We start from the raw sequence: 25,823 nt of genomic DNA, 5'->3' as shown, positions 1-25,823 counted from the left end.
TATTTCCTATTACATAATGCAAAGAAGACTCACAATTTCCAATGAACAATTTACATTGTTTGTTTCTTTAATTTCGCTCAAAGCTACACTACTCAAATGGAGCGATATTTTTGGTGAAAAAAAAAGATTAATTTTTCTTTGTGAACAGACCCCGGCCCGGCATGGCCAGATGGGTTGAGGCTTGCGACTCGTAATCTGAGGTTCAAGGGTTCGCATCCCCGTCGCGCTAAACATGCTCGCCTTTTTAGCCGTGGGGGCGTTATAATGTGACGGTCAATCCCACTATTAGTTGGTAAAAGAGTAGCTCAAGAGTTGGCGGTGGGTGGTGATGACTAGCTGCCTTCTCTATAGTCTTACACTGCTAAATTAGGGACGGCTAGCGCAGATAGCCCTCGAGTAGCTTTGCGCGAAATTCAAAACAAACAAACGAACAGACCCAGAATTATAACACTTTCATGACTGAAAGGACAGGCATGTTTAGTGTGACGAGAATTCGAACACAATACTCTCAGATTACGAGTCGAACATCTTAATCACCTGGCCATGCCAGGATTTTTTGTAAGAGTACGATGTTTTTTTTTTTCCTTGAGGCCCGACATATCCAGGTGGTTAAAGCACTCGACTCGTAATCCGAGGGTCATGGGTTAGAATCCCCGTTACACCAAACATGCTTGCCCTTTCAGCCGTGAGGGCGTTATAATGGGACGATCAATTCCACTATTCGGTGGTAAAAGAGTAGCCCAAGAATTAGCGGTTGGTGGCGATGATTAGCTGCCTTCCCTCTAGTCTTACACTGCTACATTAAGGACGGCTAGCACATATAGCCCTCGTGTAGCTTTGTGCGAAATAAAAAAAATCTTATACCTTGTAAGACACATTTAATTTCATTTATGTATGTGCTTACACGAAAATGAAACGCTGGTGATACTTAAAATTACGCTTCATTGCTGGGATTAAATATTATCCCGGAAGCCAGATGAATAACTGTCGCAATAAAAGCTTTTAGGTTCGAGTTTTCTTTAAATTTTCTCTCAATTTTATTATATTCTTTGTTAAAATATAACGGTTTTTATTCCCTTGTATTTCTGTTAAGTTCAAAGAGCCGCCTTGCGGCAAAGGAGATGAAGCTCACCCACCCGTGCATGTTGAAGTCAGTTTGAAACGGTCGCACGTGAACATCGATGTTTCCGTAGCACTAAGGCTGAAAAACATTTCTCTTGTGACGTACGAAGGCCAAACAAGTGTTTATAGGTAGGCAGCTTTTGATGTTCTTGTTTGTAAAAATAAAAGAACTAATGGCTTATTCTATCTTTCTTTTCTGTTTTTTGAAGAATGTTAAACAGTAAAAGTTACCCGTCAGGAAAATCACGTTCTAACTGAAAGAGTAAAAGTCAGTATATAAATAATATATAAAGATGGGTATGTTTCGCTGGGTTACATAATTTTAAACCATCCTCAAGGCTGTAATTTAGCCGAGATTACCCACTGTTTAGCGAACAGTTAAATGTAGTTGTGGGATTTAAAAAAAAACAAAAAACAAGAGGTGAATGTGTACCCTGTTTCTGTTTATAAACACCAAGCTTATGTGTACGAACCTGAGACTAAAGTAACACAATGTTGGAAATAATTTAAAAGCTAATAAAAAAAACTGATGTCACCCGTTTTGTGACTAAAGTACCTTCATAAATAACGTATACCTGGGAGAGTAAGGCGGCAAAGGACGATTCCATAATTCTAAACTGTCCATTATTTTCTGATTTTTTTAAAGTAAACACTCAACTTCCTAATAAATCTTTTTTTTTGTATGGAATAATTTTTTAAAGTTTTTAATAACTAATAATCCAATGTACTAGCCAATAACTTCTAATTCTGACATATCTCCAAGTTCAACCACTCGGAAGGAGAAAAACTCATCGTGTACACGATTACATAAATACCCTTTTTCGAATAATTGTTACGATCACTTGTACACTTTATTGTGTGTGTTAAGTTACAGTATATTAAAGTGATATTATTGGGTATTAGTCAAATAAAATCCAGACCTTGAGAAATAATTTTAAATCTTTAATTTTTTTCCAGTCTTCTCGAAACGCCTACCATCCCTACATATTTTTTTATTGTACGTATTTTTTGCACATACAGCCTCATTAACGCAAATACTTTTGTCATGAATTTCCGAAAAAAATTCTGTCGCAAAATCTATATTGAATCCTGGACTTTGTTGAATATGTCTATTATGCATAATATTATTTATTTTTAATGAGGGCATCTTAAATTAATTATTTCGGAAAATACACAGTGCATAACTTGAATTGTAGGCTTAGCTGTCTGTTGAACTTAAAATGTGTATCGCTTGATAATGCTAGAACTTGTTTGCATTCTGCTAGTTTTTTACGATGACCTTTTCTAGAGTTCTTGTTTATCAAGATCAAAAGCCTATGATGAACATAATTCCAAAAGGTTATTTATATAACTTAAAGACAATATGTAATTTAAAACTGGATATTCAGGATACAAGATTGTTTTTTCTTTACTTCTCTTTTAAAATCTTGAAGATTTTGACTCTGATCATTGTAATTATGTTGCTCTTGATTGTTTTCAATACAGAACAGTTAACGAAATACGTAGGTTTCTTTGCGGTGGTCTTATATCTTGCATACATTTCAATGAGTATTTTGTTGTGAAACGGACGTTGCACCTGAAAATAGTTCTTTGCAAATCTCTCTTTGTGTACCTTAAACTCGGCTGACATGCGCAGAAAAATGTCATAATACCCATTTATTAATATTTTACATTTACAATTCCACCAACGATGTTTTATTGATCGCAGACTGAAATAGCGTTCAAGCGATAAAAAATAAACAAGTTAGAGGCTAACATTCGCGAGCGAATGCAACATGTTTCCGCCACGTAATCCCAACACCAGCCCCTCGGTGTGGATTCCTGTACGTGGTGAGGGGACCTCCCAGGGGGAAGGTTCTGTTCTTTCAGTTTACCTCCTCTGGGATCTAAACATCCACCCACGTGTTTGCCGTGCGTGGCGACCCGTGAAGGGGAGGAGAGGATCCTGGTGGTTTAGGGGTCCAACCCAAACACACCACTTTGGTCTTGAATTCCTGTAGACGGGCGGCCTTTGGGTGGCCCCCTTGGGTCAATTGGTTGGTCCACTTGGGCTAGAGTCAACCAAGTACCAGTGTTGGAAGTTCTCAACGGGTGTTGTGGACATTGTATCTGATGCTGGTGTTTGAGTATAGTGTTCACGAAACCCTGGCGTTGTTGCAATTGTCTTTGCATTACATTGTAGTGCGTCCCCTCGTAGGGCTCCATTGGATTTTAATGGACAGCATCCTCTCTGGGAAAGTGCTGATGTTGATAGGAGAGGTTGCTTCATAAAGCGTATGCTCTCTTATCACAATCTTTCTCTTTTCAATACTGGTTCTTCCACTTATTTTCACGCACCTAGTCAGTCCTTTACCGCTATTGATCTCTCGGTTTGCTCCCCTTCATTATTCTCCCATTTTTCATGGAGGGTTGACAATAATCCACTAGGCAGTGATCATTTTCCTATACTTTTGAAAGAGACTGGCCGTGGTTGATGCCACCCTACCCGTTTGCCCCGGTGGAAGCTGGATCAGTCAGACTGATCCACTTTCACTGCTCTCGCAGAACTTGATCCTGCCGTCGTGAATCAGCCATCAATAGACGACTGTGTGGCAGTAGTAACTGACTGTATTATACAAACAGCTGCTCAGTGTATTCCTAAAACCTCGACACGTTTTCCACGATATCCTTGTCCGTAGTGGAATCTTGCTTGCCACTTGGCACGGAAGGCTCAAAAAACGGGCCTGGGATACTTTCCGTAGATATCCCACACTTTCGAACTGCATTGCTTTCCAATGGGCCCGTGCATATGCTAGGTGGGTAAGACGTCAAAGCCAGAAGGAATCTTGGATTAAGTTCACAACTAGCATATCTTCTACCACCAGTTCCAAGGTCATATGGGACAGGATTCGAAAGGTTAGTGGGCACTACAATTCTGTCCCCCTCTCCATCTTACTCTCTGATGGCCAAGAGGTAGTTGATGTCCGGAGCATCGCCGATACTCTAGGTGAAAGCTTTTGTCGGGTATCTAGCACTTCTGCTTGTTCCTCCACCTTCTTGGCCATCAAGACTCGGTCAGAGCATTTCCTTTCGAACTGACTGTCTTTTTTTACTATAATTGTCCCTTTACACTGGTGGAACTGAAAATGGCCCTTCATCGGTCTGGCAGTACATCTGTTGGGCCTGATGATGTACACTATGACATGCTGCGCTATTTCTCTCCGGCTTTTCTTGATATTCTTCTAATTGTTTTTAACCGGATCTGGCAGGAGAATGTTTTTCCTGATGTCTGGCACCAGGCTATTATCTTACCTTTTTTCTAAACCTGGGAAAGATCCCAAGATTCCTTCACACTACCGTCCAAGTGCTTTGACGAGCTGTCTCTGTAAGACCTTAGAGAGGATGGTTAATGCTCGTCTTGTTTGGTTCCTCGAATCAAACAACCTCCTCTCGCCCACCCAGTGTGGGTTCCGACGACAGCATTCCACCACAGACCACCTAATTTGATATGAAACATCAATCAGAGAAGCCTTTCTCAAACGCCAACATCTTGTTTCAATATTCTTTGACATTGAGAAGGCTTATGACACAACATGGAGGAATGGCATTTTGCGAGACCTCCATACATATGGGTTACGTGGCCATTTACCCATGTTTATTAAAACCTTTTTAATGGACAGGAGATTCCAAGTTCGTGTGGGTTCGACACTTTCCCGTTCATTTGTACAGGAACTTGGAGTCCCTCGAGCTGTGTTTTGAGTGTCACACTTTTCATTATAAAGATAAATGCCATCACTGAACAACTCCCTCTCACTGTTGCAAACGGGCTCTATGTTGACGTCTTTCACATCTCGTGTCAGTTGTCGAACATGAGATATATTGAGCGGCAACTACAAACTGCCCTCAATCGTGTACTGAAGTGGACTACGACAAACGGCTTTAATTTTTCTCTCTCTAAAACCGTTTGCATACACTTTTGCCGCCAACGAGGTATCCACCCTGATCCTGAACTCTGTATTGGTGAAGTTTCGCTGCCAGTTGTCCCTGAGACCAGGTTATTGGGGCTTATCATTGACCATAAGCTGACCTTTTTACCACACTTACAGCTATGGGTCAAATGCACAAGAGCACTGAACATCCTCCTTGTCCTCTCTACTGCCAGTTGTGGAGCAGATCGATGCTCTATGTTAAAGATGTATCGTGCTCTTATTCGTTCAAAACTCGACTATGAATCAATGGTCTATGGCTGTGCCAGACGCTCGGCCTTAAAGATGCTGGACCCCATTCATCATCAAAGACTTCGACTCTGCACTGAGGCTTTCCGCACCTCCCCAGTTCAGAGCTTATACGTGGAATCTCACGAACCTTCTCTGCACCTTTGCCGTTTGCAACTGTCTTTACTGTATTCTTCGAAACTTCGCTCCTTACCAAAGCATCCCACTTGGGGATGTGTTTTCTTTCCTCAGGGGTCTTACTTTTTCAAAACAGATGATCTGCCATCGCTCCTTTTGGCCTTCGCATCCAGGTGCAATTGGATGAATTGGAAAACATTTTCCAAGGACAGACCCCATTGCAGAATCCACTGGTCAGCCCACCCCATGGCTTATTACAGCCCCCAAATGTGACCTTTCTTTAAGTCATCTGAAAAAGGCATATACTCCCGATTGGTTGTACCGTCTTTTATTTACCGAACATCTTTCGAACAACCTTTCTCTTCCAATTTATACGGATGATTCAAAATCAGGTGACTCTGTGGGCTCTGCCATGGTTTGCTGCGGTTCGGTGGTTGCGTGCAGAATCCCCTCTACAGTTTCTGTGTTCACTGCTGAACTGTACGCCATATCTCTTGCCCTGGATCATATTGAAGCTGAGCAGTACTCCGACTGCACAATTTATACTGACACCCTTAGTTCTCTGACGGCTCACACCTTGTTCTCGCTGATATTCAAAACTGACTGGCCCATTTCTCATTAACATCTACTTCTATCCAGTTTTTCTGGATACCAGGCTATGTTGGTATTCGTGGGAATGCGCTTGCAGACATGGCAGCTAAATCTTTCTGCTCTAGCACTATCACCACTGTGCCTATTCCATACATGGACTATGGTCCTGTATTCAAGGCTCGGCTTCGTGCCAGCTGGCAGTCCACTTGGAGTGAGCAACGTGACAACAAGCTTTTTCAAATAAAACCCTATATTGGGCTTTGGCCGTCTAGCTTCCGTAAGGTTCGGAAGGAGGAAGTTGTTCTAACTTGACTACGCATTGGTCACAGTCTTTTTAACTCATCGTTTTCTTTTATCTGGAACTGATGCACCAGTGTGTAGTTTGTGTAACACTCAAATCACTATCAGCCACATTTTACTTTCTTGCCATCGTTACGACTCTCAACGACAGCAATATTTTAAACATGTTCTGTCCCAGAGTTTGTCTGTAACATTGGACAGTGTTATTGGTGATGGTGACACTCTCCACCTTGATAAAGTTTTTAGTTTTTTAATGGCCATTAATCTTTTTAACCTCATTTAAGTGTTTGATATTTATTCATTACACCTTTTTAATTGTGGTTCCCTTTTCAGAGTCTTAATTTCTCTAGTTCAATTTGACATTGTAAAATGGCCAGAACAATAAATAACTCGACACCAGGACTGGAAAGGCCAACTTCAGGTGACTAACGCTGCTGTTTGAACTATCCGTTTGAACTTCCCGTTAGTCGTCCTGGCGAGTTGTTATTACACTTTTGCTGCATGTCATTTTAACACTTTTATTACTTTACCTTTCAGTACTGGCCATAATGACACATAACCCGGAACCAGGACTGGAAAGACCACCTTCAGGTGACTGACGGTGGTTCTTGTACTTACCTGTTAGTCTTCCTGGAGGGTTATGATCATTACCATTTTGCTAGAGAAAGTCCTTCACAACTTCTCTTACTCTGCTTTCTCTCATAACATTGTAGACTAGGTGTCAACATTGGTTTTATACTTTTTCTGTTTTTCAATGATGTTTTGTTTTACCTTCATTCCCTTTTATGTATTTTACTACATTTAATTGATTTTTACCTTTTTACTGGACGTTTGGCGCAGATAGCCTAGCTGCTTTGTGCCATAAAACACTAAATCAATCAATCAATCAAATCCAACACCAAAAAAAATATTGAAAAACACAGAAAATTCGCAAATTGTTTATATTACTGCTTGAAAATACACTAAGGTGTTTTTGTTTTGTTTTTTTATCGGATCTCATGTAAGTTGGTTGACATAAACACGAATAGTTCACAAAAAAAATTGTGTTTTCCTAGCTGAAAATTGAGCAAAAGACAAAACTTACAAAATTGTCTGTCTTTGTTTGGGACCTACAAAGAATATTTCTGTACTAAATTCCACGTAAATTACTTGAAATATGGCTAAGTAATTGACCAAAACCCCTGAAATTGTACGTTTAACCTTCTGACCCTCCTAAAATGACCAAATTTGTATAAAATTTCATGCAAGTTTGCCAAAACATGGCGGAGTAATTGTTTAAAATTCCAAAATAATGCCTTGTGTGACATCCTGACCCTTCACTATAATTGCTAAAAATGGGAGTGTCCCACATTTGTTTTTCAATGTGTGAGGCTATAGAAAAGTATCTTTTAACCCAAATTCCATATAAAATGGTCAAAATTTGGTCGAGTGATTGACCAAAAAAAACCCAAATTAGGAACACGAATATTTATATATATTTTCTTTAAGTTTCATTCTAATTACTGCAAATGTGACTGTGAAGAAGCTCTAAATATACATTTTCGTGCCGATCTTTCGCCCCATAAATCACAAAATAATCCAAGTAAGAAAATGAAAAGGGTTTGTCAGACCAAAGTATAACCCTGCCATATTTTAAGTTAATCTGTTGAGAAATTAAGAAATGACGCTCGTTTAAAAAGTACTAGAAAGGACAAGAAATAATAGGAACAGTTTATTTCGTAAAGACATGCGAAGTTACATGGTAGTTTGATGAAGAATGAAGTGTAATAATAAGTTATCAGAACCCACGAGTCAGAGTAAAGAATAAGATGTTTTATGTCTGCCATAGGTGGTGCCGACGAGGACTTTTGCTTACTACCAACACCTTGTATATATAAAACAAGTTTTCCTTAGACGACAGTTATGTTGTGAACCAGATTATGCAAGTGCATTGTAACTGTTACTAATAAATTTCACTTAAGGCATCTACATACTAGATTTCTTCGGTAAGAATTAGTAATATCGGATTATGTTTTTTATTTTTAATAGCAATTATTTTTTATGTGTGCTTGTATTTATAATCTTTTATAATTACCTTTACTATCATTCACACGAACTGGCGAACCAGCGGGCTAGTTTTCTTATTCCCTGAGCGGGTCAAGGAACCCCATCATCAACGGGAGAACACTTACTGTATGGTTAATCAGTGACTCTAAGAGCCCATCAATCACGGCACGAGATCGTTCTTGGGACAGCACTTACACCATCCATTGTTGATTTAACTCCATTACTAAAGAAGGCGTTTAACATACTTCACTAATTAAAGTAAGATATCATGGCCAACATTTTACCAACACACACTTTATAGTTGGTTTACTATATGGTTTCATTAAGATCGTAGACCGATATATTTTTGGTTTTTAAGTGGTATTCATCTCCATCCACTCAGTTAAGAGTCAACAACTTTTTGGTGTCGCTGACCAATTTTTTTATATTATTATTCTGGTTTATTTCGCTTGCTTTACATACTTGTGAAGCCTGTGGGTGTTGTTGGACTCTGTTACTAGTTTATTGTCCTCTCTAGGCTGGTAATTAGATTCCCGTCTAACCCCGGTAGGGGGCCCTGAATAAGAATGTTAATTGTTCGTTCAACAACATCTGACAAACTCATCACTAGATTTCCACCACTTCCACGTGTTGAAGTAACTAACATCTTAACGAATTGTTGTATTCGACTGAATATTAAACATAATTTAACTTGATCCATTGTAGGCATAGGTAAAATATATGTAAATTAGAAGCTGAGGTTCTATTTAAATGTACGAGCGTGCTTATCACAGGATACGGACCAACAATGTTCAATCATTTCGTGCTCATGAATGTTCATTACTTCTCTTTTATATTTGGTTTCCAAATAAAAATGTTACTTAATGAAGCCTTTCAGCTGTCTCTTGGCTTGAGACCGGTTATATCACTTCAACTAATTTAACCAAACACTGACCATTAATTTTACGTGAATTATACGAGGACATATAGTGAAAATAAGTAATATAGGCTAGCGCCTCGTCATTCAGAACTAAAGCTAATAATTTTCTCGTCCTTAAGCGATGTGATGCTCAGTACGAAATATCTGGAGGTTTTAGTGTGTGTCCTATCCCAAAGTTACCCTAGCGTAAATAAATTGACATATTTTAAGGTAAACTAAAATCAGGTTTGTTTGTTTTTTATAATACAACCCACTTCTTCCCTGATTGTTTTATTTTTGGCCTAGTCTCGTCACAGAATGTTATTTTTGAAATAGTTTGTTTGTATTTTGAATTTTGCATGAAGCTACACGAGGGCTATCTGCGCTAGCCGTTCGTAATTTAACAGATGGAAGGCAGCTAGTCATCACCACCCACCGTCAACGAATAGTGGGATTGACCATTACATTATAACTCCTCCATGGCTTAAAGTGCGAGCATGTTTGGTGCAACGGGGATTCGAACCCGCGACCCCCATGTTACGAGTCGAACGCCTTAACCAACCGGGCCATGCCGAGCCCTTTAAAATATTAAATAAACGTAAAACGGGCAAGAACGAACTATTTCAGAAAATCTGACGACATTTCGAAATTTCCAACTGAAGATGAGAGTCGGGAAGACTTTGCTAACGTCATAAAGTTGTTACTGTTTCCCATATTATATTAATTTACTTCAAGAATACACGGTTTTTGCTTTTGTACTTACTTTGAAAGAAAGCTAAAAGTAGCAGCATCGTGGGCTTCGAACGAAAAACATTCTTAAATGAGATTGAAAAATATCTCACTCACGAGGTAATCCACCGTTTTCGGAAAAGTAATTTTCTTGTAAGTAGATATTATCATATCGATGTTAAACCAGCAAACACATGATGGTAGCACACACCATCATTGTCACTCTAATAAATATTACATCTGATTGTACCATTAGTCACTAGATGCACTTTTGGAGTGTAATCAATGGTGCGTGTTAAATTGAAATTTGTACAGCTTTGTGTGAACAGTCTATTAACTAGTGTCTGGTAACTGATATAATGAACAAAACATAAACCCAACTTATTCCAACATGAGAGAAATTGGCTTACTTTTATGTTACTACTTTAAAAACGAAAAAAAATATTGTGAATTTACTTCAAATTCCTCTTGAATGGGTTCTTTGATATTTGGGTTCTTTATTTGTCTCATCCGGCTAATTATTCCTTTTCCCTTTTTTTATTGTTCCCCCCGTCGCAGGCTCAAAATTTGAAAACTTGTGTCACTAAAACCTTGTTCTGTACTCGTGGCTGGTACAGCACAAATAACTCATTGTGCAGCTTTGTGCTTTATATCACGTTTCCATTGCCAATATAATACTCAAACTAACAATATTTGTTTTATGTCAAATTGGTTTTGTTAGCCATTCTTTGCGGAGCTGTAAGTACCAAGCCTGTTTGGATCTTTTTCAAATTATCATTGTTACTGTTTCACATACTTTGAACAGATTAATCAGACACTCAGTCGAATGATAAACGACATGTCTGAGTTATTGTTTTGAATTTTAAACAATCTATACTTTAAGAATACATATAGTTAGTGAATTCTAGTTAATTATTATTGTTGTTAAAAAATAAGTGTTTCTGAAACAATGTTACGTTGACCTTCACTATGCGTATATTCCAAATAATTGTTATAAATATTTCCACCCTAAAATGAACTAGTTAAATCAAGTTAACTAATCTCTTAGAAACATTTACTCAGTCAGTTTTTTGTATGCTGTATCTCCAGTCAACTGACCTGTATCTTAATTTATTCTGAGCACGAACAAGCTAAAGTTTCGAAGTCATTGAGACTCGGCTATTAATTTCAAAACAACTTATTCCGCTTTTCTTCTTGTGTAATAAGCTCATGAGACAATATTGTATTATCTTTACTGTTTAATTTATTGGACGCTAAAGACATTGCTTATATTTTATCCAACTGATTAATTGAAACATACGATATAGTTTAAACTTATTATTAGTGAAGCAATTTTCGTAATGAGTGCGCATGCTCTTTTGAGAACAGCGTCAACCTATCCACGAGGGCAAGGCCACATCAGGGGAGACAGAATCCGGGAAACTTTCCCTTGCTTTCTGCCGCATTCCAGTCGGACATCGACCTTAGAGTACCTAAAATGTAGTTTGAAACAATCGTATGTTTAACATAACGACGTATTGTTCTTTCATACCATATTTACAACTTCTATATAATGCCCTTGTTTGTCCAGCCAGTGTGAAGAAAAGGTATTTTACCAACCAGATATACTGTTCAAAATATCATTTAATATAATTTTTAAAAAGTAATGCCAGCTTTTAATTGTATTTTATTTATTACATGCATAGTAATATAATAGTTGTAAATAGGAATTTAACTTTTACATTAAAATTTTTTGTCTGTTTTAATACAACCTAGCGATAACACAAGTTAGTGGGTCATTGTTCTTTCATTTGTTTGGCGTGTTATATATTATGATTTATCCGAAACTAGTTTTCGATTTATTACACTATGTAACACAAATTTTGTTCCTGGATAGAATGTGTTATTTCTTAATTGCTTATGTTGTAAAAGTACAGAAAATGGCCATTATTCCCTTCAAACGTTTCTTTTGTGGCCTGGATAATTAATTTAGAATTTAACCTATTTTCTATGTAAAAACGGGCAAATTTGCACATTTTCGTTTACATAAGGTCTGAATAAAACAACATATGAATCAAGGTTTACATGTAGTTATAATAAAGTTATACAAAAATGAACAAAAATGTTTATATGTGAGTAGTTTTTTGAGATTTGCGACTGCAATGTAAATCACTTTCACGTATCAGCCCCCAAATTGTCCCCCATCATGTTTTCGTTATATGCTCCCAGGTCACAAAAGAAAAGTTTGAAGAGAAAAATCGGTCTTTTCCATTTACTTTAGGCATAAGCAATTGCGAAATAACACTTTCTGCCCAGGAAGAAGAAAAAGTAAAACTTTTATTACATAGTGTTATACTACGTATGTTAACGTATTATATATGATATAATACGATTTCAAGTAGCTGGAAATTTTAATTTTAATTTAAAAGTTAATTGAATGTTTATATACCATATAATATTTGCCATCAGGACTGATACACACAATTTTCTTTCTTAACGCAAATATATTTGAATATAGAAATGATAATACAATTGATAATAACGGTTATTACAAATACGAGTGTATATACAATAATTTTACAAACTTCCAAACAATACTCAGTCTTCTGTTTGGTTTGAGACTGAATCATTTATCGACGGTTCATGGAGAGCGAATTAATTCTGTGGTGATGTACATGTACAATTCATTTGACGGCAAAGCTTGCTAGCTGCTTCACAGGCACACATTTACGTTTCTCAATGCCAGAGTTATACTATGTCTCCTTAGAAATATTAACGTCCGAATTTAATTCTCTGAAGTTGAACGGCTCGTAATGTTCGAAATCTATAAACGTTCCTGGTCTAATTCTGTAGTTTTCCTATTAATAAGCATTTGTTACAATTATGGCTTCCGAGGTTGTAGTATACTGACTATAGTTGACCAACAATATTTTATTACTGTCCCCCTACGTCTTGCGCTCGCTAGCTTTTTACACTCATTAGACGAGATTCTCGAAAATTCACTTGGCAATATTCTGGCATGGGAATGTACGCTAGTGCTTTCGTAAATTATATATTATTGATTCTTACACTCAAGAATCTTCTACAAATTTAGAGAACAGGCGAAACTTACGTAATACCCATTTAACAGTATAAGTTCATGCATTTAACTGAAACAAACGTAAATATTAAAACACATGCATAACATTAAATCTGTTACAAGCGTAATACTATTTCAGTAATAATGACTACTATAAAAAGTTAGTGTTTTATTATTTACGTGTTTTATTATTAAAACACATGCATAACATTAAATCTGTTACAAGCGTAATACTATTTCAGTAATAATGACTACTATAAAAAGTTAGTGTTTTATTATTTACGTTTGTTTCAGTTAAATGCATGAACTTATACTGTTAAATGGGTATTACGTAAGTTTCGCCTGTTCTCTAAATTTGTAGAAGATTGTTGAGTGTAAGAATCAATAATATATAATTTACGAAAGCACTAGCGTACATTCCCATTATAATGACTACTATAAAAAGTTAGTGTTTTATTATTTCTTCCATATGTCTTTATGAAGAGCTGTTGCGATACATACCGTATTGTTCCCAGTAGCTGAGCGATAAATGCGTTGTTTTTTAATTTCGCGCAAACTACACGAGGGCTATTTGCGCTAGCCGTTTCTAATTTTGCAGTGAGAGACTAGAAGAAAGGCAGCTAGTCATTATCACCAACCGAGTTACTATTTGTTTAAATACATTACGATATCTGGCATGGGATTATATAGACTTAGCATCAGATACCGCACCACCTGTCCCAAGATAAAAGACTTGACTTCAAATCCTTGAGGAAATTATTCATACCCTCTCTTGTAATCACCTTAAACACTGGTAGGTTTACTGGTTTCACATCACTTCCGTAATTATATCGTGGTACTGAAATGATTGTTTGTTTTTTGAATTTCGAGGAAAGCTACATGAGGGCTATCTGCACTACCTATCCCTAACTTAGGAGTGTTAAACTAGAGGGAAGACAGCTAGTCATTATCACCAGCCGCCAACTCTTGGGTTTCCTTTTTACCAACGAATAGTTGTATTGACCGTCACCTTATAACTCCCCTACGGCTGAAAGGGACAGTATATTTGGTGTGACGGGGTTTCGAACCTGCGACCCTCAGATTGCGAGTTGATTGCCTTAACCACCTGGCCATGCCAGGCCATACTGAATGGAACCTGTTACCAGCTTCTCTGTCACTATGTGACTGACAGCATTTGAAGGTTATCACCTTATCCTGAAAGTATGGAGATGAATACAAGTTGCTGGGTTAAGTCCACAAGAGGTTGACTCTATGCGTAGTAACACACACTAACATTGTTACTGTAAGAAGTATTACATCCGAAGAGTAATGTATGTGTTATGCTGGTTTGGAAGGCTTCACACCAATTCATAATCCTGCTGAAATGCATCAAATGTCATCTAGTTCAAGTATCCTGTTGCTCTCTTCCATTGTGAGTGACTAAACCAAGCATCTTGTAGTGATGGAGCCAATGAGCAACCACCCCAGTGTGCCTTAAAATATCTATGTTCCTTCACCCTTCTCTGCTGCCCTTTGCTTATAGACCACAAGGGTTGCACCACAAGCATCCAAACTGCTGCTAAGATAAATGTTTATCAACCTCGTGGTCTCGAGAGCACAAATAACAATTACCAGCGAAAGCTCCTGGTATAATAGTGTTTCTCTTAGTTCTGACCACATTTCTGGAACAAGTCTTAACTTCAACTGTGACATCCTGCTCTCTTCATTCAGGCTACGTGATATTTAAAATATCACAGTACTAGAGAATAAAATGGTAAAACCATGTTACAAATAAACTCTGCAATAACAGTTCCTTTATTCATGGCACCAAGATGTTACCTTTCGTTTAATCTGTTGTATTGAGATATACTAATATAGATAATAGCCAAGTCTCCATAAAAACACGGGCTCATTAAATGTTTTATAGAAAATAAATTCCACCAAGAGAAAAGTAAGCGAGCAATAAATTTTTATTCAGAGTAACCTGTTTATTCTTATTACCCTCTGGCTGTATCATTTTTATCATTGCGACTTCAATTGGCTGTTGGTGTTAGGAAACTTCCTAAACACGTTCACACAGGACAATGACACTGAGAATAATGTTATTCCGCACTTCTTAATTCAGACAAAAGAGACAGTGTGATATCCCAAAATTCATAGTTACCTTTGTCAGTGACTATTTCAAGTGACGTATTCAAGGGAGAAAACCCCGAAATTGTATCAAATTGTACAAGTATTTTTGACACTCCTTGAGATTAACTTGGCTTCCCAAAGGAATGGAGACAGACAGAGAGCCAAAACTGGTATACTCTTCATTAGATAGTTTTTGCCATATGTAACCTTAATCTAAGCTAAAGGATTTATAAACGTTTACAGCCTTTTGACATCCACTTTACAGGGATGTCATTAACAATGTATAGAATACCTACACCTAGATTAAAAAAAATTATCTAAATATAACTTAATAAAGACTTATTCATAACTAGTTATGAAATGTTAAAATTAACAGTTTTTTTAACCATGATACGACCACCTGGGAACTGGTTTCATGAAGAGTTATTACGACTGTAATTCTTGGATGTTTGTGAAGTTGACTGATGTAAAATTCTATGTATACTCTTCATTGTGCTTTTCTCAAAATGATAAACTTTGTATTAGTCTCTCAATCAAAGCAAATGTGTACTAGTAAGATTATTCGTGTAACTGATGTTACAAATCCCACATCTTTTTACTGTGAGTACATTTTTATGAAATTCAGCTAAAACAACATGGAGCGCGGGTTGTTTCTGTGGTCATACTCTGGACGTCGGAGCTGGAATACCACAAAATAGACCCTTCACTTTAACATGTAATTGATAGGATGTTGCTAACATGCTGCCTTTCTTCTGGTCATCAGTATAAAGGTCTGGGCGTTATAATGATATGGTCAATTCCACTATTTGTTGCTAAAGTGTAATCCGAGTGATGTTGACTAACTGCCTTCCCTGTCGAGTATCTTCAAAATATGAACAGCTAATACGCATAACCCTCCAGCATCTTTGCATAAATTTGGATAAAAAAATAATAAATGCTATATCAAAATTGAGACATAGCAGCAGATAGTCCTAATAGTTTCGTCGTAAATACAAATGTGAAATAACGTAAAAAATTTAGTCAGTGTAATGTGACATAAAGTTGAGTTCATTTTTACTTGTCTAACTTACATACTTACGAATATTATAAACATTTTATTATATCTTGTTAATATCACGCCGTGTTTCGAGACTCTCAAATGGCGTTTTATCTAAATACGAAGAATGCAAGCAAATGTCCGGTTCATTATTACCTACAATGTCTTGTAATATCAATCGTAAGCTTGCATCAACGAGATATTCAAGAGAACATCGAAAAAAACATAAAAGTGTTAAACTTTGTATACAACTCTTTATGTTAAAAAGACAAAAAAAAACAATTTTTGGTGATGTGTTAATAAGTTTTAAAAAGTATTTAAACAGTTTTCTTAAAACACCAATTTTAGAATTAAACTCGATAAAAGTGTTAACAATTGGACAAATTCAACACACAAGTGCTGATGGTTAAGACGCTAGACTTGCAATCTATGGGTCGAGGGATCGTATCCCCATCATTAAAAACGCTCCTTTAGCCATGTGGGATGTTATAATGTGACAGTTGATTCTACTTTTCAATTAGAGTAGCTCAAGAGTTAGCGGGGTGTGGTGTTTACTAGCTGCCTTCCATCTACTCTTATTTCTAAATTCGAAACGGCTGCCGCAGATAGCCTTCGAGTTGCATAGAGCGAAATTCAACAAAGCAGTGCTTCGTGTTACTGAAAACACATCGGAGTGAATATTTCCTAATCATTGATACAGCGGAAGCTCTTGTTTCTTTGATCGTGTAATAACCAACACATTATTTCAAAATAGTACCGAATAGAGAGGGAACATTGTTTTGCCAAAAATAAATGTTATAAATAATGGCACACGAGGTTTGTTTTATAACTGATACGAAGTAAGAAACTAGTACAATGGATGTTTTATTCAACTTCACGTTATATGTATACATGTTTGAATGTTTGTTACCTAAGGGGAAAAATTATAATCTTTCTGTATGTAAAAACGGCTTGTTTGGGTTGGGAAAATATTTTACGTAGAGGAGCGAACAACGTTTCGACCTTCTTCGGTCATCGTCAGGTTCGCAAAGAAAGAAAGAGGTAACTGACCGGAAGCTGACCATATGTTTGAAAAGGGTTGTGTAACTGTCAGAATGTAGAGGGCGGTGTAAGATGTTTGAATATATAATTTTTTATTATTTATTTTATTATTTTTAATATAGGTATAAAGGTGTTCCTTTGTGTTGGTTTATTTTGGATTTAAGTTGTATAAGTAAGGCTTCTTTAATTTTGCGTTTGTTTATATTTGTTTCTTTATTTAGTGTTTGAGTGTTTTCTATGGTTATGTTGTTTATTTGACTTGCAGTGTTCGAAAACGTGTGAAGGTGACCTTTATGTTCATTGAATCTGGTTTCCATTTTTTACTTGTTTCTCCAATATAGAAGTCGTAGCAGTTATCACATTATATTTTATAAATAATGTTGGTGTGGTGTTTGTCAGCGTAGTTTTTGCATAGTATAGATCCTCAGTTTTGTGCCTGGTTTTTGAATAAATTTGGTATTAAATGGAATGTCATATTTTGTTACTAGTTTTTGCCAAATGTTGGTTATTTTTCTGCTGATGTCGGGAATATATGGTATGCAGCAGTATATAGTTTCGTGATTTTTTGATTCGTGAGATATATTTACTTTTGCTGGTTGATTTTGCTTTCTGTCTAGGTGTGTGCGTATAATGTTTTCTACGGTTTGTGGAGGAAACTTATAAAATTATATATTCAAACATCTAACACCGCCCTCTACATTTCTGACACTCAGTTACACAACCCTTTCAAACATATGGTCAGCTTCCTGTCAGTTACCTCTTTCTTTGTGAACCTAACGATGACCGAAGAAGGTCGAAACGTTGTCCACTCCTCTAAGTAAAATATTTTCTCAACCCAAACGAGCCGTTTTTACATACATATTTCTCTACAAATGGGTTTTCTCGACATCACTGATTAATAATCTTTGATTTTTTGATAGTGACCAGTCTAAGTTGTGATGGCTTGGAAATAAAATAATTATGTATAGTATTGTAGATCCTCCTAGCAAAGGTTTATTTCTAAGTTTTTACTGGCATCACATCTGGAAAGTCTTCTAATGAATAATCCCAACCCTAACTCAGCCATTGTTTTTGTCGTCTTTCTAGGTTATGTTATCCGAGGTCACGTGCTCATTCTACTGACATCAGTTTCCGGGGCGGAGTGATATATTCTCACGTATTTCACAGAAGAAACTGTACATAGCTTTGAAGAATGGGTGAAAGAAGTTTGTAGCTGTGAATTATTTTTTCGTCTCGTCGTTCTTTGATAACGTTATGTTAAGCTTGTTTCTTCGAAACAAATCGAATAAGAAGTCTCTTCACATCGTCAACGTTATGAAAACTCCCACAATCGTTGTAATCTCTCATCGAGCCTTCAAGTACACGTACACTATTTGCGCACAAAATTGTTAACAGACGTTTCTTATACAACCTCGGAGTTCTCACGCGGCACATCCACAGGCTTCCAAAAAAAAAAAAAAAATGAAGAAAAGGTGTTGGATTTCTATTAGCGAATGGTCTAAATATTAGAACGATAGAGGTTCAATGTTTTGTTACTTGAGTTCTTGGATTTGGATAAATTATACTCTATTCCATTATTCATACCAAAGGAAGCCACGGTGGATTTAAGTATTATCGACGGTTGTTAACGAGGGAAGATCGGCGAATTTTCAACATGATTTAAGCCAGTATTGCAAGAAGCTAATGGTCATTGGAGAAATTCACATCTACTGTCTGCTTTCAGTTTTTGTTAGTTTAACAATATTATTTTACTCTGAAACGTTTCCGAATAATTTCAATATTGATTGCGTAAAAAAACCAAGAACATTGAAAAGCTGCACTGTAATATTAACAAAGTGGCCACTCTCGTCTAAACAAGCCTCTTACAACAACTATGTCTACTTCCTTGAGTGTGGATGCATCTATCACTCCAACACCTTCAGGTTACAAGGTGAACGGAGGTGTTTCGCCTCGAACCAATCTCAACGCACTGAGTGTATCGAAACCCAGTCTGACTAGGTTATCACCTACTGACTTCTTTAACAGCGACAGCGGAACAGGAAAACCACTGTTAAACCTGCCTTCAAGTAGAACCTATCCGTGTTCTCATCTGTTTTTCTCACCAAAGTCTTCCTCGAAGTCCACATTAGGCACTCAGGAGAAAAGTGCTTATCAAACAATGGCAGCGTTAGCGTTGCTGTGTCTGCTGGCTTTGCTCGTGGCGTTATTGGCTGTCTTGTTCCTGGACAAACTCTCTCCACAGCCCTTTAACGTAGTGGTCAGAAAGGGTGACTATATCTTGGTCCACCAAGTGTCCGTGGCCTTGAATACCTTGACAATTTCTCTTAACATGTGCTGCGTGTTCGTTTGTTTCCTTCAGTTTTTGTTTATTATGAAGTTCATCGGGTCACCCGAGAGCGAAGATAGGTAGGGCTGTTTCACTTCATCCCTCAGTTGTTCCTTATATTCTGTATTTACTTACTGTTAATTCCACAAGACATTAAGATAAGAAGTGTATATCCTTTTTATTGTTAATATTACTACTATCAATGCTAAAGTTATTCCCGCTGTTTAGTTTTCGATAGTTGATGGTATAGAAAAGTACACGTAAGAAATTAAAGTTACGCTTTCGAATTCCAGTGGTGAGAAGCGTGTGGTTATAGTCACATTCCCGAGTGAAATATATCAAAATAAAATGTATTTTATATATATATATATAAAAGTTACTAAGACACAGCCTGATGTAAGTAGGTAGAGGAATTTCATTAACCTTCTTTTTCCAACACGAATTTCCAAGTAGTCGAACAACAAAATAAAAAGGGTTCCATAGTGTATGTGAGCAACTTTCAATTTGCCTGATAATTAAAATGAACATTTTTGTCTCGCACGAGTTCTAACAAATCCAATAAACATGTATATCTCGCACAAGTTTCAAAAATTAAGCTCAAAACTAATTCTTTATTCAAACGTGTTTTAACAGTCAAAATATATTCAATGCTATCTCATCCTAGTTTTGGCAGTGAAATCGCGCAAACATTCGTCTGACACGTGATTCAACGATGACAGTACCACTCGTGTTTCACTCGATTTAAACTGTTAGCATACACAACATTCTTTTCTGTTACGAGTTTCAACAATGATAACCCACAACTTTCAAATCACACACAACAATGTAAGTACACACAGTTAATATGTCACGTGTTTCAGTAGTAAAAATCCATAACATTCATATATCACACAGATTCAACAGCAAAATTCATAACCCGAATTTCATTAGTGATAATATACGGGTAAAATTGGTTAAACATATAACCTTCAGATGGATCATAGGCAAGTGAAAACAGTAAATCTATTTTGCTTGTCACATGCTAAGTGTCTTTAATTTTTTTAATTAACTAGTACATTTCTCGAATGCCAGACACTTTTAATATCGAAGGATACGCAGGCTATACATTCTACAACAACGACAAAGATTGCATCTTATGTTTTGGAGCAACTGTTTTATACGGTGGAAGTGGAATGTTCAATTTGAACGGCAACTTGTGTGGACGTGACGTTAGTCAGAGAGACTCCCTCCCCCAAGAATCAGGTATATCGGTCTTTAATTTTGAAATACCGAGCAGATAGAAGGCAGTAAAATAGCAGCGATCGCTGAAAGTAGGGCTTTATCTGGTTCTTTGAACTGAATAGCAGAAATGACGGCCCGGCATGGCCAAGTGGTTTAAGGCGTTCGACCCGTAATCTGAGAGTCGCAGGTTCGAATCGCCGTCGCACCAAACATGTTCGCCCTTTCAGCCGTGGGGGCATTATAATGTGACGGTCAATCCCATTATTCGTTGGTAAAAGAGTAGCCCAAGAGTTGGCGGTGGGTGGTGATGACTAGCTGCCTTCCCTCTAGTCTTAGACTGCCAAATTAGGGACGGCTAGCACAGATAGCCCTCGAGTAGCTTTGTGCGAAATTCAAAAACAAACAAACAAGCAGAAATGACTGCCACATTGATGAACGGCCCACGGCATAAAGTGTGGAACATGTTCATCAGTGTCGCGTTCCCTAGACAGACCCGTTAACTACCAGGCTACATCCGAACCACAATGTTTTATATCAGAGAAGGTGGCCCCAACTTTGATAGTTAGGATATATATTGGTTTTGAGCTCACATTTTCTTTTAGCGATTAATATCTTAAAAATATGGCCATTTCACTTTAGATTATTATCAACTTAATAATATTCTAAAAATATTAAAACACAATCAAGTAAACAGGATAAGATGATGCAATATTATACAAGTATTTAGAAAAGACTTGGTTGTAGTGAATATGTATTATTATTTAAATTGGGAGTTCGTTTATAATAGATACACTTTCTTTAATTTTAAAGGATTGATACTGGATAATCCATATGAGGTATCTTTGAAATTCTTACTCAAGACGGAATGGTTAATGTTTTTAATGTGTGAGAGCTGTGGAGTCTGGCAGACTGAGTAGCTTTAATGTAGCTCAGTTTGTGCCCCCGCATGCTCGCAGGCTCGTAGTTGTAATTGGCGTATAGTTTTGCTAACATAAGTGGAATTACAGCTACCACATGTGTATGTATTTTTATACGTGATCCTGGAAAATATAGAGGTAGCTACCCTATTTTACGCCTTGGTAGACACATCTAATGTGGGAAAAAGTTATAAGAAAAAACATTTTGACTCGGCAACCAACACCTCTATGCAACCTTGACTTTGTTTCAATCTACTGAGTAAATAAGTCAAATACATTATATTCTTCACAGTATATCGATAATATTAAATTGAATGTTTTATGTTATTGAAAATACTTGTAACTGGAAAGTAATGAGATTATGATCTCTATGAGAAACTGTTTTGAGTAGACCCTAAGTTAACCACTTGCCTTAACCCATCAATTTTGTTTTGGAAGACGCGTGGGGATTTTTCAAGGTATTTAAAAAAAAATGCGTCTTAACGAGGCGTAAAATGCTGTAACAAGTCTAATTTCTAGTTTAAACTTTTAATTATCCTGAAAATTTGTGACTTCATAATGGATTTTTTACCTAAAAAAGGAACGACCAACATTAATGGGTGCATATCAACAGTGTACGTTAGTTTTTTATTCTACATAACCATTCGGACTGATCTTTCTTTTCTTAGGTAACCAAAGTTTCATAGTGAAGTCACATCTTAAGGATAATTAAACTGTTTTATCCACAAGTTAACTACAAACGATATTTAAATCACCTTTCAAAATAGAAAACGTATTCAGATCTAAAGACTTGTTACCAATCCCTGTGCGTTTCAGGATCGTATGTAAATAAATACACATGTGGTAGCTGTTACGATACTTGTATTGGAAAAACTATACGCCAGTTACATCTGCGAGTCTGCAAACATATGGGAGCATCAAACAGAACTGGTTAAAAACTGTCACATCCACCAGACTCCACAATTCTCACACATAGTGAAAACATCAGCCCCATCGTCGTGGTTATGAATTTCGATGTCATCTGGATCATCAAATATCTAACTTTTAATTAAAGTTTGTTTACTTAAAGGAACTTCCAACTTTAAATAGCAACACAGCTTCACTACAGTTAAGTCTGTTCTTGAATATTTGTATGATATTGTTGTAATTATTATTCTTTCTATATTTGGTCGTCTGTTAATTGATTTCATCCTTTTATTCTAAATTTTAATTATTTTTTATAAAATGTTTACATTTATACATTTTTTTACCTAATAATCTACCATGTTTAATATAGTTTGCTGAAGACGTAATACGTATATTCCGAAACGTTCAATAATTATTTGTCACTGTACACACGCACGTGTCAAATGTACAATGTTGTTTTGTTCATCATTAAACTTCTTTTTCCGTGAAATGTCTGAAAAATAATTTTGGAAAAACAATTAGGAAATTTCCATGCACGTATATATTTTTTAACAAATAGGTAAACCAGTTTTTATTTTCTTTATCAGCAACAAAAGCACCTCAATCTCAAAAATCTTCTCTCACAGAATATCTGTTATCATAAGGCAGTATGTAACAAATTTTAATTTTTGGAAGGGGGCACTGAAGATTGGGGAAGTCTTGTTTACTATTTCCACCGTTACCATTGATTTGAAAGGTGATAAGCGACGTTATCTTATAATCACAGACCAACCATTTGACTCATTTACTTTTTAAGATAGTGTAGTAAACCTTTAATACGGTACTTTCCATGACTTTTAAAAGATTGTAGTTTATCTTACACAACTTTGTTTTTTTTACAGCGTTAGCCTTATACTTAAGATCTAAAAATGAAAACTAAAGGTAACTTAAGGCTTAGCACCTATTGTTTGCGTATAGGAAATCATCCAACAGCAATTTAATTAGAAAATATAAACCTACGGATGCTAGTTAATTAATGTCAGGTATTTTTTTTGATAAAATAAGTCGATTTTAAATAGTTGTGTATAAAAAACGAAGATCTACATTTTGAAATGTTTACCAAATAATGAATGCCTAGTTAATCGTGATGTATGTCGGTCAAAATAAATTTCTATTGTAGACGACAAAATTCACTTTCACACTAGAAACATAATTAGCTGACACTACATAGCAGCTGTTGGGCGTAAAACGTTTCTTTAAAAGTTCCCAATGATGAAATGTTAGGATGCTGTAAGCTTAAAATAATTATATTAACTGTCTAGTAGTAAATCTCGTTACTGTTAATCTTTTTAAAACAAATTTTCTAACATACTTGTATTTTTCAGGATAGCATGGTACCTCATGAAAACAAGTTGCACTCGGACGATAGCAGCAGGGTGTTTTTTTGTTTCACTACCAATCTTCTGTACAGGTAATGTGTGTATAGAATTATTACACAATTAATCTCGGCCAGGGCCGTATTAAAATATCGTGCCCCTCTAGGCGTTTTTTTGCCGCCCCCACTTTAATGTGGTCGTTCTAGAATTGAAACTTTTTGAATTAGTCACGTCATTAATTGCGTGATCGCTCAGAGGTATGATTGGTATCTCGATCAAAAGTTAAATAAAAACATAAGTTGTCAAATTTTGGTTGTCGGTTTCTTTCGATATTTTAAAGGTGCTGCCACAGGCACCTATTCTGTCTTATGCGTAAATATGGCCCTGTTCTCAGTGCTTTTGAAAAGTTCGTTTTCTAAACGTCCCCAAAGTATTAGATGCGAGTTTTACATGTAGTTATGATTCAGACTAGAAGCATATGCATATTCTGTCGCTTCGTCCAGTCATGTTCTACCTGAGGACCGTAAATCGTTACAAAAGCACTACAAAGTAGTTTTTATTGCAAAATGCTGCCACATTCAACCACACCTGTCATCTCTACTGCTTTTCATAATCCAGTTTATGAGAATGACGGTTTTCTAGCGCCCATTAAATGAGCCCACTAGGACAAACTCGCAGGGGTTACGTACAGCATTAATAATCGTTTTATTCTTGACATGCTCAAGGTATGTAATGGTTAAATTGGTACGTCGTGGAAGAAACTTATGTACACGTGACTTGTCGACACCTGGTGCGTACTCAAAACGATAAGTTGTCAATAGCATCACAGTATCTACGAAATAACAATGGTAAAATATAATTCTGATACGTTCCGTTTTAAAACTTTATATCGGCTGAAGTTGTCACATGATTTGCATGTTCAAAAGTACTGTAATATTATATACTCAATGCTGTAATATAAACTAGTCTGTGGAACATTTGACATAATTTTGCTACATTTTAAAACAGTTTAACTTGTATATGTACACTTATCAAAACAGTTTAGGAAGAATCACTTCAATATATTTCAGTTACAACTAGGCACAACTACTGTTACTAAATAATGTGATTTTGTATGCAAGTTTCAGTAGTACATAACGGATTCCCAGGCTTCCAAATGGAAATTTTCTCAAGAGTTTTAGAAAAACTGGAGAAAATTATTTGATAAAATAGTATCAGGACAATACTAAAAACAAGATAATTACATTTATGAAACATTATACATATAGGCAGATTTATAGTGAACAACTCATTACCTACAGTAGCAGCAGGAACATAAACATGGGATTCTGAAGTAATTGTCACACATATTTTTACCTGCATTTCATCATGTTGTTCATAAAAAAAATTAATGCAACTTAAACATCGAATTACTAGACCATTATTACACTTGTTTACTTAAATCAGTCAATGAAATAAGGTGTATAAAGTCAAAATCTAAGTAATCAGTGAAAAATTAGGTTGTTCAAAAAGTAATAGCAGATTTTAACTTTAATTAACGAAATTCAAAAGCAACTTTATCAATCAAAATAGGAACCTAGTAAATCTAAATACTTCTGCCAATGAGAAACATGATTTATGCCATGATGATAAAACTCTGAAGTCCTAGAATACAGAAATTCTTTATAACCTTTCTCTGCTGAATCTTTTGTCCTGTAAAAAGTTGTCCAAATGCTTGAAAAAGTCTGGGGAGGAAGGAGGATAAGGCAATGTTTTGTAGTTCCTTGAGTTCCAGAAGCATTACTGGGAAGTAAGACTAGTGCTGGCATTTTTTCACACAACTTTATATGAAGTT

The 25,823-nt window shown here is 36.3% G+C and overlaps 1 protein-coding gene across 1 annotated transcript in view; it reads left to right on the top strand.

Moving 5' to 3' along the window:
• Positions 1 to 1,092: 1,092 nt before the first annotated feature.
• LOC143240329 (uncharacterized) overlaps positions 1,093 to 25,823 on the top strand; it is a 28,740-nt gene continuing 4,009 nt past the window's right edge. Inside the window, exons 1-3 of the mRNA XM_076482589.1 lie at positions 1,093 to 1,251; positions 18,351 to 19,670; positions 23,999 to 24,084. Coding sequence (XP_076338704.1) covers positions 19,138 to 19,670; positions 23,999 to 24,084 — 619 coding nt within the window. The 5' untranslated portion in view covers positions 1,093 to 1,251; positions 18,351 to 19,137. The remainder of the gene's footprint in view (positions 1,252 to 18,350; positions 19,671 to 23,998; positions 24,085 to 25,823) is intronic.

Source organism: Tachypleus tridentatus, chromosome 13 (assembly GCF_004210375.1).
Source record: "Tachypleus tridentatus isolate NWPU-2018 chromosome 13, ASM421037v1, whole genome shotgun sequence".
Taxonomy (NCBI): domain Eukaryota; kingdom Metazoa; phylum Arthropoda; class Merostomata; order Xiphosura; family Limulidae; genus Tachypleus; species Tachypleus tridentatus.
The sequence above is the reverse complement of the archived record's forward strand: the minus strand, read 5'-3'. Positions and strand labels throughout refer to the sequence as shown.